This window comes from Coturnix japonica, chromosome 1, assembly GCF_054131305.1.
Source record: "Coturnix japonica strain WE chromosome 1, WE-NBRP24, whole genome shotgun sequence".
NCBI lineage: Eukaryota > Metazoa > Chordata > Aves > Galliformes > Phasianidae > Coturnix > Coturnix japonica.
The window spans coordinates 161,381,793-161,401,129 of NC_140663.1; the positions used below are offsets into that span (position 1 = coordinate 161,381,793).

Consider the following 19,337-nt stretch of genomic DNA (forward strand, 5'->3'; position numbering starts at 1 on the left):
TTTATATGAAATATATTTGAGCAGCTGATCTTTCTGTTGTTGACTTCAGCTGTACCTTAAGAATGTGCTGATTCTGTAAGCCTAGTCTTAAACGTAGCATTTTTCACATCATTTCTGGGAAGTTTAAGGTTTTTTAAACTTAATATCTGAAGATATTATGTATTTTATACTTGAATTTTCTTTCAGCGTAAAAAGGCAGTCAACCTCAACGTCAGAATATTGGATTTATGTAATGAATTTCTCACAGGAACTCACCTTCCCAACAAGATTGACAAACGTGTTTTGCCAGAGCATATTCGATCAAATTTTTCGACTGAAGGCAGTTACTTAGAAGTTGCTGGTCTGCATGCTGACTGTCCCGATGATCTGGTGAGTACTCCCCAAGACAGCTTTGGCATGCTGTATAGGAGAAGAGCATATTCGTTATTTTAATTGTTATTCAAGCATATGCGTATGGTTTAGGATTGCGATGTTATGATGAGCAAGGAGGAACTGTTCTAGAGCATTGTAATCAATGGCAGCCTTAACTATCAAAGCTATGAAATAGTGGAGGTAAAGATCCTGAATGGATTGAAAAAAAGAAGAAGAATACAAACAGTGGATTTCAGGCAAGAAGACTAAAGCTTATGTGGTAAACTGAGAGGTGAGATCCTGTGAGACACAGCTGTGAAGGGTAAAGAAGCTTAAGAAATCTTTAAAAAATAGTGTCCTCTGAGCATAATATGGATTCTAACATACCCAGTATCAGTTTATCCTGATACTTGGAAAACCAAGCAGACTTTATCAGGAGTCAGTTTCAACAAGCAGGGAAGTCATGACAGAGCTTCATCTCCAAAAGGCAGCAGACTGCAGGTGGAAATGGGTAAAAGGGGGAAGTTTAGAAACTGTGCCTTTACATCTAGGGATGAGATTAGGAAGAGCAAAGCTCAAGTAGAGTTGAAACTTGTCAGGAACATCAAAAGCAGCAGGAGGAATGTCTGCAGATCCATTGGTACTAGCAGGCTGAAAAAGGAAAAGGAAAATAGAGGATTGATGAGTAAAAAACTTAGAGGTTAGGTTGGATGTAAAGAAAAAATCTTTTACAGTGAGAGTGATGAGGCACCTGCACAGGTTGCCCAGAGATGTGTTGGATGCTCTGTCCCTGTAGACATTCAAGGCCAGGCTGGACCAGCCTCTGAGCAACCTGTTCTAGCTGTAGATGTCCCTATGCATTGCAGGGGGGCTGGACTAGATGTCCTTTAAATGTCCCTTCAAACTCTTAATGATTCTGCGATTCTGTTAAACGGATGACTTCATTACAGCAGATACAGATAAGGCTGAGATGCTTGTTGCTTTCTTTTCCTCAGTGTTCAGCAACAAGGTCTTCCAGGTCACTGTACTTAGAGAAAGAGTTCAGAGAGAAGAACAGCCAGCTATAGATGAGGATCCAGTTTGGGATGACTTGAGAGAATCCAACCTGCACAAGTCCTTGCAATCAGACAAGCTTCATCTAAGGGTATGGAGAGAACTGGCTTGATATCCTTGAAAGATTGTAAAGACCAGAGAAGAACCCCAGGGATTAGTGTGAATGAGGGGTGGCTGATCAGCAAGCTGAGCATGAGCCAGCAGTGATTCAGGCAGAGTGAGCAGGCTGGGTTAACAGGAGCAAAACCAAAGACTGAAGGAAAAATCCATAGCCATTAATGCAGCACACTTTAGACCACATCTAGATTGCTGTATCCAGTTTGGGACACCCCTCGCTGCTCCTTCCAAGAGGGACAGTGTCACACTGGAGTGACTTGGATGCACAATTGGAAATCAGAAATTCCAACTTGAGAAACTTCTTCATTATGAGGATGCCCAAGGAATAAATCAGACTGTCCTGAAAGGTTGTACTTTCTCTTGACTAGTGGGGATTTTCAAGACCCAGACAGATAAAGCTTTGTGTAAACTGATCTTATCTTATAGCTGACAATACTTTCAGCACGAGGTTGGACCTCCCTAGGCACCTTCCAACCTGAATTATCCCAAATAATCCTATTTTAGTTATTGTTGATGGTACTTTTCTCAAAACAATCCATTTAGGAAGTATTTGTTTATAAACTGGTAATGCATTTAGATTCTTTGAAATGTGAGGGTAGTAATCTAGTCTTTTAGACGTGAATCTAGCAACATATTGCAGCTCTCAAAGCTTCACACATAAAGTAATTGAGATGACTGACTTTATCACGAAAAAGAGAAAAGCTGACTGTAGTAGAACCCAGGCTGAATTGTTTGTTCTCTGTAAGAAATGAAAATTGAGTTAAAATTATGGTACTGAGAGGATGTAAATGAAGGAAAAATACTCACTGCATGTCATTTATAAACTTGTCTTGAAAACAGTGTGATCTGCTACTTAAATGTCCAGTCATACATAGTAAAAGTACAGTTCTCTAAGTCAGGAGATGCTCTTTGGAAATCATGAAATACAGGTTGGAAGAGACCTCTGGAGCTTGTCAGTTCAAGCCTTATCCTGTTCAGAATGGGATCAAGTAGGTCAGGTTACTCATGGCCAATATCCAGTTGAGTTTTGAACATTTTCAAAGTGAGGAGAGTTTACCATCTTACTTGGCAACCTGTACCCCTAGTGTTTGACCACTGATGGGTTTTTTCATGGTTTTAAATGAAACTAATCTGCCAGCTTATGTCTGTTACATCTCATCCTCTTGCTCTGCACCAAAAAGGGTCTGGCTGCCATTTCCCCTCTGTACAAAATGTACAAAGTGAAGGTGTTCTTAAATTGGTTTGTGAAGTAGAAAAAGCATTTTGCTAGGGGTGCTGAGGTGATTTTCTTGAGATATAATAAAAATAAATCAGAAATAGCAGAAAGGCTGATTGTCCTTGAGCAAACGGACAGACTAATAGCTTGCTACCTCGGAAGAAATAAGGCTTTTCTTTTCCTCCTCTTTCATTCTCCTGACCCTGTCTCTGGTTCTCATCAGATCCTTCAAGGAGCCAGTTTGAATGACATGCAAAGGTCAATTTTCAGAACTTTTAATGAGCTAAGACAGCTCACAGAGTGGTCTGAGAAACACAGATGTTGGCACAAAGAGAATAGGAGGGGTCTGTTGACAGGAGCAGAGAACAGGATCCCTTTTAGCACTCTTGAGCTGTTACGTTGTCTCATTGCATTTCATCTTTAATGATTAAGAGAGTAGTAACTGACAGCGAGTCATAATTAATGTTATTAAAATGCTTTAGGCTTTTTGTAACAATATCAATGAATGTCAGATTTTCAGTTGCATTGCTTATTTCCTTAGGAGTCAGACTGTAATAATGTGACTTTTTTTTCTTCTTTTTTTCCATGATAGGTGAGAGAAGCTGCTTACAAGATTTTTCTTTACCCAAATGCTGAACAGCTAAGATGTCTAGAAGAACTCCTTGCTAGCCGAAACAGTCTGGCACAGTTGGTTGGTTATGACACCTTTGCCCACAGGGCTCTTCAGGGAACAATGGCCAAAAATCCAGGTATAAGGCATATGTGGAACAGTAAGCTGAAAAAGCAAGTGAGCTGTGTTAGGTGTGAGGTTAAAAGCTGCTAGTTTGTTTTGCTAAGTTCACACATATTTCTCCCAGTGAAGTTTCTTATTTCATTTACATTTTGCTGGATGAAATACTCACGGTTCCTTGTAAACAGCAATAATATGAGTAGGGTCCAGTGCTTGTTGTTCAGAATCAGTATTCATTCTTTAGATTACGAAGTTGCCATTATCCTGTAATGACGTAATATAAATATTGTACTGAATTCCCTTAAAATGGTGGTGCAGTGGTTGATAATATGATTTGTGATTCTAGAAACAACCATATTGTTTTTATGTTCTGATGTTCCATGGGTCCTTTTTTTTGTTGTTGTTTGGGAAGCTCTGATCTAAATGTTACACCCTTTAAGGGACTGAATCACCTTTTTTTTCCCTTATTTTTCTCTTTTCCCACCACACTTCTAGAGACAGTAATACAGTTTCTGGAGAAGCTTTCTGACCAGTTATCTGAAAGGTATGTCACTAAGTATCTTTGTCACTAAGATATTTTTGTAAGCAGACTTTTGTTTTAAGAGCAGAGGAATTCACATACTATAAAATCAGTCATTGCTACTTATGTTTTGGTGAAATAAAATGCAAGGCTGTCTCAGAGTTTTGAGGTGAACTATTAAAATGCATTCTGTGGCTATGATCCTCTGATCAGCCAAGACTGAATACAAGGGATGTGACAAGAAATGCAGGCAACAGCAAACAAGAAGACCACCTTTTATGGCCTTTATCTGTATGCACAACTCCACATATGTACTTTACATCTATGAACAAATTCCCCTTTGTCCTGCTGTCTTCCCTATAGTTCTATACAGCGCAGAACACTTTCATCACTGTGTATTAATGTAGTGTGTTGTCAGAAAGAGAATGCTTGGGATGTGCACAACCACATGAGTAAGAAAAGAGGGTAAGAAAGATTGGATTGGGAGTACTTGAATGAGAAAAGCAGAAAGGAAAGCTCTTGTAATATATGGGCATGGTGTTTTATAGAGTACTACCAGTCCCTGATGGTAGAACAAAGTATTTTTGTATGCTGCATTCCATTGCTGAAAAATCATTCATGAAGTTTTTCATCATACAATTGTTTTTCAGAACTCAAAAAGATTTTGAAATGATGACAAAGATGAAAATGAAGCTTAACCCTCAGAATTCCGTAAGTTAAATTTACACTTATTTTTTGATATAGCATAAGCTAACCATTGTCTATATGAAAAATCAACTCAGTTTTCATATGCAGCATGTAGAAGTGTAATTACAAAGAGATGTTTTCCATTTTCTGCTTTAAAATGCTTTTGGGCTTCCTTGCTGCTATTAGTATTAAAACCAAGCACTGAGCCCACTGTGGTAGTGGGCTGAAACAAAGTGATACTTCTTTGAGTATTTTTTTTCTCTTTGAGTATTTTTTTTCTCTTGGAGTCTGGTCCCGCTGCATATTTGAGGAAGATGGATGATTGTAATGCAAACTGTTAAAATAACTTGTCAACTTCTGGATTATGGTGCTGTTTATGATGAATTTAGTACTGATTCTTTCCCACTGTGATTTGAAGTTCTGTGACTTGCAGAAACAGCAAAAATATGCAGAGGAAAAGAAAACGTTTACTTTGGGTTCACTTGTTGTTCATTATTGTAGTTATAAGCTGGAGTTCTCTTTCAGATATTGATGCCGTGGGATCATCCTTACTACAGTGGCGTCCTTCGTGCTGAGAGGTAAGCTCCTTATGTTCATGATTGTAATGTAAATGAGTGCCTTTATTTCATTCCTTGCAGGAAGTATAATGAAAGTCCTCTGTGTAAACAGGGCTTCCTTCTTTGAAGATCTACTTCAATATGAAAATATAAAGAACGTGTGAAGAGGCAGTTGTTTGCAACATTGCTTAGTTGGAATGCCTATAAATTTTTTGTCTCTTCGGTTGTTTCACTGGAAAGCATTGGTCCTCTTTGGAGATCCAAGAGGATAAAATAGTTTCACAAGAGCCAGAAAATCCTTGTTTGCTTTTAGCAAAACTACAGTAATGTTTAAAAATAAATTCTGATCACAGAATGCAATCTAATTCCTCTTCAAGCAATAGTTCGGTTTACTTCTTTACTGAATCTGTATTTATCATCCCCTTTTATGGACCTCAAACAGAGAATTCTTGGTTAGGTTTTCACTCTTTGTGGGCAGAATTCATTCTCATGTCACTTGCAAAGAGTAAGAAATAAATCCAGTAGGTCCACCACACAGACTTAAATTGTGTACAAGAAAAGAGATGGCAGCTCTGAAAGACAGGAGCCCTGCATGTTGTGTTCATTAGATCAGTGGCGCTGACCTTTTATTGTGTTGGAAAAGAGAATTTAAAGCTGTGCTGGTTTCACAGAGGGAAGAGAAGAGAAAAAAATCTTTATTGCATTTTTGTGTTGTTTTGTTTTGGAGGGTGGGAGAAATGTCCTTCCAGCTTTATGCCTTTTACAGAAGTGGCACGGTTATGTCTGTAGTAGTACTGTGCACAGTGCATGGTTTTCATTTTTGTCTCTCGCCTTCTGGCACGTAGTAGTAGTTTGTGTGAGAGGCTTCTGTATTCCTATGAATTTCATTTCTTCTGCTTTTCTTAGAAAAATATTTCTGTTCAGAAGAAACCAAATACATGCTTTTGAGTGTTTCTTTTGGGCTACGGTTATTTTGTCGTGGCTCCAGCTGATGTACAGAACCATAGTTTCGGTGTTACTATTGAGTTTGTAAGGTGCAAATTATCTTCACAATCATAAGTATAAAAGGATATAAAGGGTTTTAGTGCTTAATGAACATGGCAATGTTCTAGCATGTCACACATGCATCTGTAAGAGGTGAAAGAAATACAAGATGAGGCAGTGCCCATGTCTGTTGGAAGAGATACTCTGTTCTCTATTTTGGTCTATACAACCATATTTTCACATAAACGTTGTGAGCAAACACTGGACAGTGTGATCCTGATGTGATCTTTTACTACTTTGTATTTAATTTTTTCTCCAGCTTTTAATCCACCGCATGCACCTGGTCTGCAATATTTGCCCCTCTTCACTCCTATAGTTTAGTGAACGTTTCTGCTGTTCTGTAAGGTGAACAGCAGGCGGAGCTCCAGACTTAGCTCAGGAAATTTCTCTTTCTATAAACTCATTTACAAACGTTTTGTTTCTGTCGGCTTTCACCAAATCTTTTCCCTGGAAACTTGATCCTACTTCAAAAAGTGCAAGTCTCCCATTGATGGTAACAGTATAGTTGGATAGTTTACTTCCTTTTTTTTTACTTTTATTTTTTTAATGTTGTTAAGTATCCTCTCTGGTTTTAAACTCACAACATTTTGTGTCAAGGTACATTTGGAAACAAAAGTCTGAAATCCATGGCAGAAGTATCTTAAAAGGAGAAAGACAGAATAATTAGAAGAACCTCAAGAATTTTGGCAGGCTAAGGGTAGTAAAACAGTGAATGCTGGAACATGCTTCAGCCTCTAACAAGTAAGAAGATGTCTAATATGTGTATTATAAAATAATGCTGTTGAGTTTTAGTGCAGGCAAGTACCGCGGTATTAATTAAATCCCATTACTTCTCAGTAAGTGCAGCTGAAGTTATAAGTAACTCTCAAGGCCCGGATCATGCAAAGATGTAGTAGCCCTGATGACTTCTTTTGGGTCATTAAATAATAAATAAAAATTGGTGGAAGAGACCTTTTACAGTCAGTTGTTTGCCTTGAAGGTGGGGTTAACTGTCATTAAGTCACTTCTGACAGAAGCATAGAACTTTTTATAAGAACTGTCAGTGGCGAGCTTGCAATATTTGGTGTTGACTCCTGCTTTCCTAACCTTTGTTGCTTATAAGATCAGGCTGACTTTGTTGGCTATAATTCATTTCCGGGATGTTTGCCAAGCTGTGAAAGACTTTATTCAAGAAACAATTGGGATGTGCTCTCAGGGTCTTGCTCTCTGTGCTGGTCCGTTGCTTTGGGACTGCAAAAATGAGTAAGACTGGCCTTGGGGATGAACAAATCAATACCAAAATAATCCAGTTTCCCGCTCCATAGGAAAGAGAAGCCACCATGACAACTGGAGGCATTTTGGATCCTGGGGGAACCAGCTCAGCAGAAACTAGGAACAATTCAACAATTCACTCCTTTTGTTTTGGGTCTGTACATAGATGTCTGACTCACAGCGAAGCACATTTGTTTTTCAGGGGCAGGGGCAATGTCAAGGAACCTGAACATAGCTGTGAATGTTTCTAAAGGCACATACACTCAAAGTACTATTTTTAGCTTTATGAAAGAATGGGGAAGAATATGAATTTCTTATGAAAGAATACTGGGAATGTCGAGTGGAAAAACAGCCCAGAAAATTTATGGAATATGTGAGAAAACTGTCGCTGCTGTTCAAATTGAATCCTGAAATGAAAAAACAATGCAAAATTTTAAGAGAATCGGGAAATTTTTCAACCAAAATGCCCAAAGGGAAGGAGAACTTTCTGTAACTGCCTGTATATAAGCAAGGGAAGGCATGTCTTGTATTAAATCAGCTTACCAGTCACTAAGCTGGTGGACTAGTGTTTTTTGGGGAAAAAAAAAGTAAGTTACTGAGAAGCCTTGCTATGTTGTTCATTGTAGAGTGGCTATTTAACTAATATGTTCTGTGATTGTGAGGAAGGCTCAGAAAATTGTGAGTTTTGTTATGTGCAAACAACTTGCACTGTATCCTGTAGAAGATACTACTACTTCGTGGTTTATGCACAGTGTTTTGAAATGTCCCAGTAAAGGAATTTCACAAATAATTTATTACCCTTTTCTTCCTGATATTGCTGAGTACTTAGTTTGTTATCACAGAATCACAGAATTGTAGGGGTTGGAAGGGACCTCTAGAGATCATCGAGTCCAACCCCCCTGCCAAAGCAGGCTCCCTACACCATGTCACACAGGTCGGCGTCCAGGCGGGTCTTGAATATCTCCAGAGAAGGAGACTCCACCACCTCCCTGGGCAGCCTGTTCCAGTGCTCCGTCACCCTCACTGTAAAGAAGTTCTTGTGCACATTTGTGCAGAACTTCCTATGCTGAAATTATCTTCTTTACCTAAGAGTTAAAGGAGTTACTGTAATACAGGCAAAGCATATTATATGTTAAATATATTGTAAGGAGCTTTAAAGTCAGTGGTCATTCTTCCTGACATTAGGATATTTTATTTGCACGATGAGTCGTTCAAAAACAGAACATACATTTCAAGAATTACGTATTTATTCCAAGTGCTATGGAGCGTCAAAGAAATTTTTTGTTTGATATGAAAACAAAGTCAATCTAAAAGTCATATACGGTGTCAATAGCAAAGTAATGTTCTGAATTATCCCCTGACCATAATAACTTAAAAGGTACAGTTAACAGAAGGAAAGAAGGAGTGTAAGATACAGGTGCTAGTGTATGGTTGATGAGAGTACAAAGGCTTTCAAGTATTATTATTATTTTTTGAGAAATTCAGAGTCTTCTATAAATCACAGTTAATAGTCTCCCTTGAGGTAAAGAATTAAATTTCATAGTCTGGCATGTAATGAAAATTGGAAGGGGTTTTCCTTGTCTTGATCTCTTTAAGTTATTAACCTGAGGGGTTCATCTTTTATCTCCTACTAAGAAGTTTTTTGGTTTTTTTTTTATGTTTTTTTCAAGTTTATTTGAAAGTTTTGAGAGAATCTGTTTTATTGGAGATACTTCACGCAGTCTTCTGAATTTTCATGGAAATCTACAGATAATATGTTTTTCTCAAAAGCAAAAACAAAGCTCTGGGATTTATTGGGGACCGCATTTAGTAGCCACAGATAAGAATTCTTGCCAAGGGACTAATTTGCAGTTGTTAAGAGTCAGAAGGCTTAGCTCTGAAGAGCAGCAATGCTTTCTCAAATATTCCTAATGTCCAAGCTTATCAAAAGCATCCTTATTAAAATAGATGAAAGTCGTGTTACACAAAACAGCCTTAGTTGCTTTCCAAATATACAGCTTAAATGAAAGTGATTTTAGAAGTCTGTATTTTATTTAGACTCAGTGAAGTCATACGGGCTTAGAAATAATTATTTATAATGACATACTACGGCTTTGTTCTTCACAAGAGACACAGCCTTTTTGTTTGAAGCCTGCTGTTCTTGAAGAATAACCAAACCTCACTGTGTCAGTTAACTTCTGCTTTTAAATTGGTTTTTAAATTGGTTTGGCTACATTTCTTCTTTTAAAAATATTGCTGGGCTGCATACTGTAAAAGTGAGGTGTCTGGATTTTTGAACGCAGTTTATCCTTTAATATAAAGCAGGAATTTACATCAAAGAAACTACTGTTTTCTTTGATATTTTTGCTTTCTTTAGGAGAGTACTAGGATTTTTTCTTTCTAAACTTTCTGGGCTTACATTCTGCAATCCAGTTCATAAGAAATTTTCATTCTTTCTAGGGTTTGTTGAAAGTACTAATGCTTCGGGGTTTGAATTCATACATTCAGAGTGAAGTGAGATGTTGGAATATGTCTTAAGACAAAATGAAAGCAGAACAGACTCAGTTTTGTTTTTTTGTGTGTCTCAGTCTTTCGCAGTTTTGGTCATTTGAGCATAACTCACATTATGTAGCTGTGCAGGTTCAACAAGGCAACTGAAGGTTCACCATTAAAATAAAAAGGACTATTTCTAATTCTTGATCTGTTTTTTTAACTGAAAGCTCGGTGCAGAGGAAAATACTCTTACTGTAAAGATGAGTTCACTTATATATTTTTGACGCTGTTTCTCATTTGTTCAAAGCAAATTTCTATATTGGCACCCTTCCTATTTCTTTTTGCTTAGGAGTATGATATTTCAAGAAATGATCTTTCAGATGCATCATTGTGTTTTTTGAAGGTTGTATCTGTATTGTATGTACTTTTTTCTGCTCTTCTTCTTCTAGAAATGCATACAGATCATTTAAGTTTCATGTAAGGACTTATAAAAAATTAAGTGCTTGAGTTCAGGAGTGGTTCCGAAAATTTATTCTTGACTGCAGGTATCAAAAAGACCGTAACTGTGTTTTTGCCCTCTGATACCCAAGAAAAGAAATCTTTTGACTGGTGTGTATTTCTTTACAAGGTTCTGTTGTGATGCATCAGACCACCTCTCTCCCATCTCCTTCACCTACATTTCAAAGGCTTCTTCTCATAGAAAGAAGCCATGCTGTTCATTATGTTGGGATTCAGCTATGCAGTTCAGTCAGAGGAGTGTAAGTTTCAGAGAGGAGCAAGAGCTCAGACATATCACAATTCAAGACTTCTGCTAAGTAGCTCAAGTTAATACCCTGCTAAGCATGCATGGCCTCAGCATTGTAACTTCTCTGGGGGCACAGCATCCTAAGTATCTGTTCTAAGTAGGATATCTGATTCTTGCCTGTGCTTGCTTAGTTGATGTGAACGCTTTCCCTTTCTTAGGAAAGACTTTAATTTTGTCTCCATGTATCTACCAGCTTTAGAGACATCAGTAAAATGTTCTACTAGTGATGTTAGTATGCTGTGTGCATCACTGCCCTCACTGAATTCTTCCTGACTGCTTAGATGCTGCAGCAAACAAGCTGCAAATTATGGCACAGAAGACTTCTGGCACTGCCCTATAGCTTCTGTCACCAAATGAAGCTCCAGTTATTCATTTGTTTCCAGAGTAGATTTTAGCAGTCTGTCTCCAGAGCACTAACCTTTCTTGCTAGTAGCAGTAACCCTTAGCAGAAACTTTATGGGTAGCACAATGCCTGTTAACATAGTTCGGTTTGAGCTGTATTAACTTCCTTTCTTACTTCTTTTCCCAAAAACACATCAATGCATTTCCTGTTGGATATAAAAGCTGTAACTTGGCTGAGTGAATGCCGAGGCAGCTTGCCAAAAAGTGACCAGAAAATGTTTATATTAAAGCAGCTGCTTCTTGCTGGTCTGCTTGACTTTTATACCACTTTAAATAGAAGAATAAGCTAGACAAGTCTGCAGCTGATAACAGCTTGAAAATCTTGCATACTGTGATTTTTTATGGCTACTGCCATAACATATAGTATAAAAATACATATTAGGATTATCAGTAGCTTCAATATGCAGATTATGGAGACTGCTTTCCTCTGAAGAGTGAACAGTTTTGGGGCAGGCTAAACTAAAGTACTTGGGAATTCTGCTCCTTTTGATGTAGGGTCGGCCACTATCAGTTAGTTCATTAAATGAAGTATTTAACTAAGGCTTTTGTCCTTTTGTTCTATCCATAAGAAACATGCAATGGAATGACTTGTTTTGCTGGGGTTTTGTTGAGAGGCTGCTATGTGCATTTTCAAATGAATTTCACATTTGAAAAAACAAAAGAAGATCAGAGAAATGCCACACACCTGGGTTAGAAGATGGTGAAAAGAGTTTTTTCTCCTTTTAGCTTCAGGAGAAATTCATTTTACAGTCTTGGATCTACTCTCAAAAAGGCTTTGAGTCCTACACAGACAATCTCTATCTTTGTTATGCAGCATTTAAAAAGTGTATTGATAGAAGTCATCTGGCCAGGGTCACAGAGTGTTTTGAAAATACAATCCCAAATTCTTGAACACCAATAGAAATTTAATTATAAAGACTGAGGGAAGAGAAGTTTGGCTTGCTGTCACAGTCTCAGTCACCATAGCTGCCAAGAGGTTGTGCTACGGTGTTTTAGATTAATACAGATTCGAACACTGAAATATTGTGCCTGAGAAATGTTATGTTCTCGCAGTTTCACTAAGGTGATGAAGTGAATAACTGAGGTTAGGGAATCATTTATTAGCAAACAGATGCTTTTTTCCTGTCATCTGGAAATGAAGAAGTTGCTAATGGCTGCTACTGTTGGTGTGCCTGGAATCAAGCAAGAATCTTCAATAGGGAGCATGTAGTTTGTCTGCAAATTTTTCCAAGTGCTTCTCCACCCACATCCTCCAGCCTGACCTCAGTTTTACATATCTAGAAGAGATTGTAGGACTTCCTGTTCTGCTCATTGAGTATTCCTTCTTTGGGAAGGAGTTAATGCTTTAAAATTAATTTCTTCCCTTTTCATTGTTGTTCTTTAATACCTAGTGCTACACCTTTTGCTCTGCATTAGCATTAAATCTTGGAAGTGAGGCCTCAGAAAAAATTCTTTCATATGCTTGTTCTTGCCACTGAAAGGCAAGACCATCTATTAATAATAATTCCAAGAACAGAATTTTTGGTTATAGGACATGAGCTTCAGTTATCTGAGGTTTTGGCTAATTCTTAAATAAGCCCCAAAAGAGAAGTTTTCTTGGAATCAGTGCAAGTTTGAGGTTGGACCTTCTTCAGTGATTGTTGGTCTTGATTTAGCAAGGGGGTTCATATAGAAGGTAGGACTGAATTGAGAAGTTAGAAATTAGATCTGTATTTTAATGTCCAGAATGATTACTTATTGGTGTTAAAGAAAGAGTTTGAATAGGTTCTACCTGCTTTTCAGAACAGTAGCTTTTTCTTCAGCACCCCATACTCATTTGAATTCGTGTTATTAATTATAATGGAATAAAATAGAATACAATAAACGAGTTCAGCTGGAAGGAACCTAGAAAGATCAAGGATCATTGCTTCCAACTTCCTGACCACTTCATAGCTAACCAGAAGTTAAAGTGTGTTATTGAGGGTGTTGTCCAAATGTCTCATGAACACTGACAGGCACAGGGCACTTCTCTAGCTCTAGGATGCCTATTGCAGTATCTGACCACCCTTGTGATACAAAAGTCATTCCTAATGCCGAATCTGACCCTTCCTTGGTTCAGCTCTGTGCCAATCCTGACCTGCCATTGGTTCCCAGTAGCAGAGCCTTGCACCACCCTCTGCTTCTTCTCTCCAAGGAGCTGCAGACTTGTGTCATAAGACACTATTGAAGATTTTCCTAAATCTTCATCTTTGACCTTTGTTCTCATTCTGCTGTAGCAGGCAGGGCAGAGGTGGAGAAATAAATGAGTTCAGAACCAGAAATGCAGTTTTGGCATTCTATACAAAAAATGTTTTTGCAGAACTTTTTCTTTCTTTCTATTTTTCTTTGGCAAAAATGCCATTAACATACACCCTTCATTAGATATGGGGCAGGTTAGATCCTGACAGCATTCTACCAGAAATGTCTGACATTGACTTTATGCTGTTGTTATTAAAGTGGTTGTCTAATCAGAGCCTTGTTGTACTCAAAACATTAGATTGTGACATCTTCAAACATTAGCTGGGGTAAGGGACTTTTTCCCCTGAGAAGTCTGCCTCAAACCAGTGTAGTCTGTTACAGCTGTTTTCATGTGTGGGTGGATAAGTATTGTGCTTTTTCCAAAAGACTAAACTGTTAGAGGCTGATTTCTATCCCCTCTTTGGATAGTGGCAGAATACTACAAAATGCCTATCAGAAAGCCTTCTTCCCATCCTCATCATCACGGAATAAGATCACGGAGACAATCCATATACTCAGGGAGCACTGAGAATGAGGAATAAGTAAAGAAGAAAGAACCTCCCTTGACCTGCTGGCCATACTTTTCCTAATGCAGCCCAGGATGCCAGGATACCTTTTAGCAGCAAGTGCACATCACTGGTGCATGTTCAAGTTGGTGTCAGCCAAGGCTGCCACAACTATGTGATGTTTAGCTCCCCACTGGGTTAAACCACAGTAGTGTTAGACAGAATTGGACCCAGCGTTGACCCCTGGGGTACTCCACTAGTTACTGATGTCCAACGTGATTTTGCACCATTCATCACCACCTTTCACTTGTCTGCGCATCCTACCCATACATCAGCAGCTTTGCTATGCTGATTTTATGGGAGACAGTGTCAAAGGCTTTACTGAATTCTGGGTAGACTGCTTTCCCCTCATCTCTAAGGCTAGTCTTTCTGCTTGTTTTTGTTCTTTTGGTATAAATGCTCTTTTTTGATTAAGGAGAAAAATGCGTGTGTTGCAGCCTCCAGAGTGTGTCAGTATATGTCTTGAAGATGCTATATCTCCATGGTAGAGTTAAAATCTACTTTATTTTATGTGTTCTGATATAACTAGGAGTACATTGAAATACATCAGCTTTAGCTTCTTGCACTTGTAGTTTGAGAATAAGCCAAATCCTGTAACTGAGCATGCCTGTATTTTCAACAGATGTTGCCATAGCAGTTCCATCATGTTGCTAGAGCATGGGATAAAGGTAATAGGAAGGTGGTGGAAGAATAAAACAAAATACAATGAAATATTCACGAACGAATGCAATGGTTTAGAGGGCTAATCCCACCCTGCTGTGCATCCCAGCGTATTGAGGCGTATTGTGCTGAATTGGAGCTGCAGTTGTAAGCAGCACGTTGGCAAATGCAGCATCCCCAAGTGGGCTTGGTTCATAGGGGTTTTCTTTTGTGTGGGGGGTGGGAGAGAAGTAAGGGTAAACAAATGGATAGGGACTAGCTGACTCTTTCCCAGCTTATCTCTGACTAAGCCTTTTGATCATAGGCCGTAAAATAGTGTGGTTTCAATGTTTGATGTTCAGCTATTGTAGCCTAGCTGATGCATGTTTAAATTTCAATGGCTAGTTACCACGTCATTAAGAAGCAAAAGCACTAGAGCATGAAAGAAGAAAGGAGATAGGAGGGACTGTGATACTCTAGAGGGAAGAGAGCAGTCTTTACTGGGAGACCCCAGAAAGCCTAACATTTGGACTTCCTTATGTGAATTGAGGGAGCAGGAACATTTTGGTCAGTTGGAGCACATGAGTGAGTGCTTGTTCTGATTTTGTTACTGCTGAATGACTGAGCAGTTTTTCTTGATGCATTTGCAGGTTGTTTAATTCTCAAGGTCAGAGTCTTAGGAAGTTTGTGCCCAAATATCAGTTGCGTACACTCTAAACTACTTCTGTAGTTGTTTTTCTTTCTTTGTTGGTTTATGTGTGTGCATGCAGACACACTGTGTTTTCTCCCAACGCGTGTTTTTTGTACTACAGTGTCTTGAAAGTACCAAGATGTTTCATGTTAGCCTCAGGAAGCATGGCCAAATTTGAACTCCAAGCCACAAAGTAAGATCTTCTCATCTTCACGTGGCTTCAAGCTGTGAGATAGTTTAGGCATGGTTCAGAAAGTTCCTGGAGCTTGAGGTGTGATCTACGTGTGGAAGGTGACTGAACCTCCCTGGTGTTCCTATTGCTCCACTGAATAACAAGCCTGTAGAGTCAGCACTTACTGGTTGTTTTACTGCCCTGGCTGAGTACTTGGCCTACACTGTAGTCAAAGCCAGAGCCATTTTCTTTCTGGTCAGAAGCTTGGCACAGCCTGGGTGTGGGAATGGTTTGTGAGTGCCAGTGACCTCCCATGGATCACAAGATATAGCCTGGCCACCCATGACTTTGCCATACTCACTCTGTGCTATGTCCTCTCCAGACCTCTGAAGATCAGTCAGCATCTGCTGAGTTTGGTCTTCAAAACTGAATATAAAAAGAAGTTACCATGACACACTGTGCCACACCTCATCTATGGCTTAGTTTCACTTTGAAAAATAAAGCCAGGCATACTCAACAGTGGCCTTGTGAGGTCTATCTATTCTATTTTGTCACGTCCTATGACTTAGATGTGAAAACTATAGCTCATTTCAGTCACTGAAACTGACTGTTTTGGGATTCTGTTAATGTTCTTAGGTACAATGTTGATCCTGGCTTGTACTGTCCATTCTTCTCTCTCGGGGCCTGCATGGAAGGTTTGAATTCTTTGTTCAGTCAGCTCCTAGGAATCTCCCTTTATGCTGAACAAACACAGACAGGAGAGGTTTGGTCTGAAGATGTTCGAAAGCTGGTAAGTGTTCAAGTTTCCAGCATCTGAAATGCTGGAGAAGTTAGACAAGAGCCTTCAAAAGCCATGAATGAGTTCTTGAATTACTTGGTTATCTGTCAGAAGCAAACATTGTCTGTCTAATTTTATTTGAAGATAGATTTCTGGTGTTTCCTGCTCTAAGTGTCTTTTGTTTGGATGCTATTTAATCGCCTTTAAAATATATTTGCGTGCAAAGGCTGTTCAGAGATGACTTACATTACCTTTCTTGTAGTCTTTCAATGTATATATTTAGTTATTTAGTTTTAATTTGGAGGTGACTATAGATAATTGGAATGCTATATGTGTGTATGCTAACAGTCATTTGTCTTTTTCTAATGCTTATTCTATGTCATCTTTACTTTTAGATTGATGTTTAATATTGGTAAATACCAATTTTCTGTCCTCTTTTTAGTGGAGGGTGTAAATAAGAATTTGTGCAATAATTTATTCATCAGATTCCCATATTCTTTTGTTGTTCTTTCTCCGTATATTGACTACCAAATCTTCACTCCTCTCCTACCACTTTTTTTTTGTTGAGAACGGCTGTTCTTTATATCCAGAGGGTTTTTCCCTCTTTTATTTTCATGGTAAATCAGCTTCTGTCGCTGTTGACTTTTCAGAAGTCATTCAGGGGCTACAGGCAGTATTACTTCTAATTGTGACTAATTATTTTTGAGTGAGATACAGAAATGGCTGCAGTTTGAAGGACAAACTAAATCTTATTTACAACCTTGTTTACCAATGGATTTTACATGAGTCATTCCTGTTTTATTTATCATTTATACATTGTATGTCTTTGGATTAGAATAATATGCCTTTGGTTTACAAATCTCAGCAGTGCTTTTGCTGTGGATAATTTACTTTTTTTCATCAGGCTGTTGTTCATGAAAATGAAGGTTTGCTGGGATACATCTACTGTGACTTCTTTCAACGACCTGATAAACCACATCAGGTAATGTTTTATGGTCCCGTTTTAGCTTGAGCATAGACTAATGAGCATAGAGTTAGGGCCGTCTGTGTCCGATTTTACTAAAAGATACCAGGAATTGAAATAAATGAATGTGAACATGAACAGTCTCTAACTTGAAATGTGGTTTCAGCTAAAATATTTCTGTGATTCTGTAACTTCATTTGAGATATGTCACCTGAAAAGCTGAACTCAGACTCTTGATACTACAGAAAGCCAGGCACTATGAGATCTTGTAGAAATCTGTTTAGGGAAGTGGGAGATTTTTAAACACCTATTTTCTGATCTAATATTATGAAATGAAAATAACTCGAAATTTTAGTATCTTCTAAAGATGAAAACTCATAAAAACTAGTTTTTATTCATAATTCTACCTTGATTGTTGTTTTAGTATCATCAATATAATGACATTTGCTGTCCATATATTTCCTTTTAACTTTGAAAGGATTGTCACTTCACAGTTCGTGGAGGCAGGCTGAGGGAAAATGGAGAGTACCAGCTACCTGTAGTTGTTCTTATGCTTAGCCTACCGCATTCAACAAAGAGTGCACCAACGCTACTGAGTCCTGGCATGATGGAGAATCTCTTCCATGAAATGGGGCATGCTATGCATTCGATGCTGGGGCGAACTCGGTACCAACATGTCACTGGTAAGCAGTTTAGAATAGTCTTTTTATTTTTTTTTTTTAGTTACATGTTTAATCAGATCACGGTATCACCGTATCACAGTATCACAGTCTCGTGCGGGTTGGAAGGGATATTAGAGATCATCGAGTCCAACCCCCGGGATTCGAGCCTCCTGTGTAGCAGAGCGGCACTTCTACCACTTGCGCCATGATGACTAGACATTTATTTATTCATATATATAATCATTTATATATATATATATATATATATATATATATATATATATATATATATGTATATATATATGTATATATATATTTTAAAAAACCCAACCAATTACAAAGCAAATGAAATTGTAGTTTCTTTATCTGAAGGATTATTTTACACTTTATCATGTTTATACTACTCAAGTGGTACTGAGGGAACTCTACGTTGAAGTTTTGTGTTACAGTAAAACTCTGTGAAACAGGTTGCCCAGCCAGGTTGTGGATGAAGAGCATTCAAGGCCACACTGTGTGGGGCTTTGAGCAGCCTGGTCTGGTGGAAGCTGTCCTTGCCTACAGCAGCGGAGTTGGAACTACATGATCTTAAATGTCATTTCCAACCCAAACAGTTCCATGATTCTGTGATCAAATACTTTGTACTCAAAGTTTTCCTTCTAAAGTCTTCCAGTTGAAGCTAGAATAGGCCAAGCTATTTGTAAGTATGTTATTACTGGACATTGTAAAGCCAAATAAACCCTATGTATACTCCTTCAGTGTAAGGTTTGAATACCACTCGAGACAGTTAACTGCTCTCCCCCAGCCCTTCTACAAACCCCTGGCCTCACTCTTGCATATATACATACATACCCAAAGCACATATATATATATATATATATATATACATATATATACACATACATACATACCCAAAATATATACATACATATATATATACCAGATATATATACATACCCAAAGTAGCTGCTTTAGTGAGGATCTCCCGCTGTAGTGAATCACAAGCATAATCATGTCAAGAAGACTTGAAGGGGCAGGAAATGGCTCATTTTGAGGCTCGGGTTTTCTGTGAGCCTGTGTAGGGTTTCAGAGTTGCCTCAGGCAGTCCTGCTTCCTAAGGGACTTCACTCCATAGTTAGCATTGCAAAAGCAGCATCAGAGGTTAGTTGCTGTTGCTTCTCCAGAGGACAATTTTTTAGGGTTTGGAATGTGTGACAATCAGATGGTTCATCCCAGAGATGTCTGTTAGAGGCCAGCTGCTCTCATGAGACACTGCAGCAGCAGAGGGTGGAAAAAAGATGATTACAAACTATTGCAAGAATGAAAATGTTTTAAATTCAAGTGAAGACGCATTCAGTTGTTTACACCATTTTTACTCCTCTCTTCCTTTTCTGACTAGCATTTCCA

The 19,337-nt window shown here is 38.4% G+C and overlaps 1 protein-coding gene and 1 long non-coding RNA gene across 2 annotated transcripts in view; one reads left to right on the plus strand and one right to left on the minus strand.

The window, feature by feature from the left end:
* The window catches only part of MIPEP (mitochondrial intermediate peptidase), a 62,246-nt gene that overhangs the window by 6,633 nt on the left and 36,276 nt on the right, over positions 1-19,337 (plus strand). The window contains exons 6-13 of the mRNA XM_015852089.3: positions 187-369; positions 3,330-3,486; positions 3,963-4,011; positions 4,638-4,698; positions 5,200-5,252; positions 16,166-16,319; positions 17,212-17,289; positions 17,750-17,954. Coding sequence (XP_015707575.1) covers positions 187-369; positions 3,330-3,486; positions 3,963-4,011; positions 4,638-4,698; positions 5,200-5,252; positions 16,166-16,319; positions 17,212-17,289; positions 17,750-17,954 — 940 coding nt within the window. The remainder of the gene's footprint in view (positions 1-186; positions 370-3,329; positions 3,487-3,962; positions 4,012-4,637; positions 4,699-5,199; positions 5,253-16,165; positions 16,320-17,211; positions 17,290-17,749; positions 17,955-19,337) is intronic.
* Positions 212-19,116, minus strand: LOC107308298 (uncharacterized). The gene is made up of 3 exons (XR_001552737.3): positions 18,888-19,116; positions 3,640-3,731; positions 212-399 (listed from the first exon to the last, which is right to left on the minus strand). It is a non-coding gene; the product is annotated as an uncharacterized LOC107308298 (long non-coding RNA).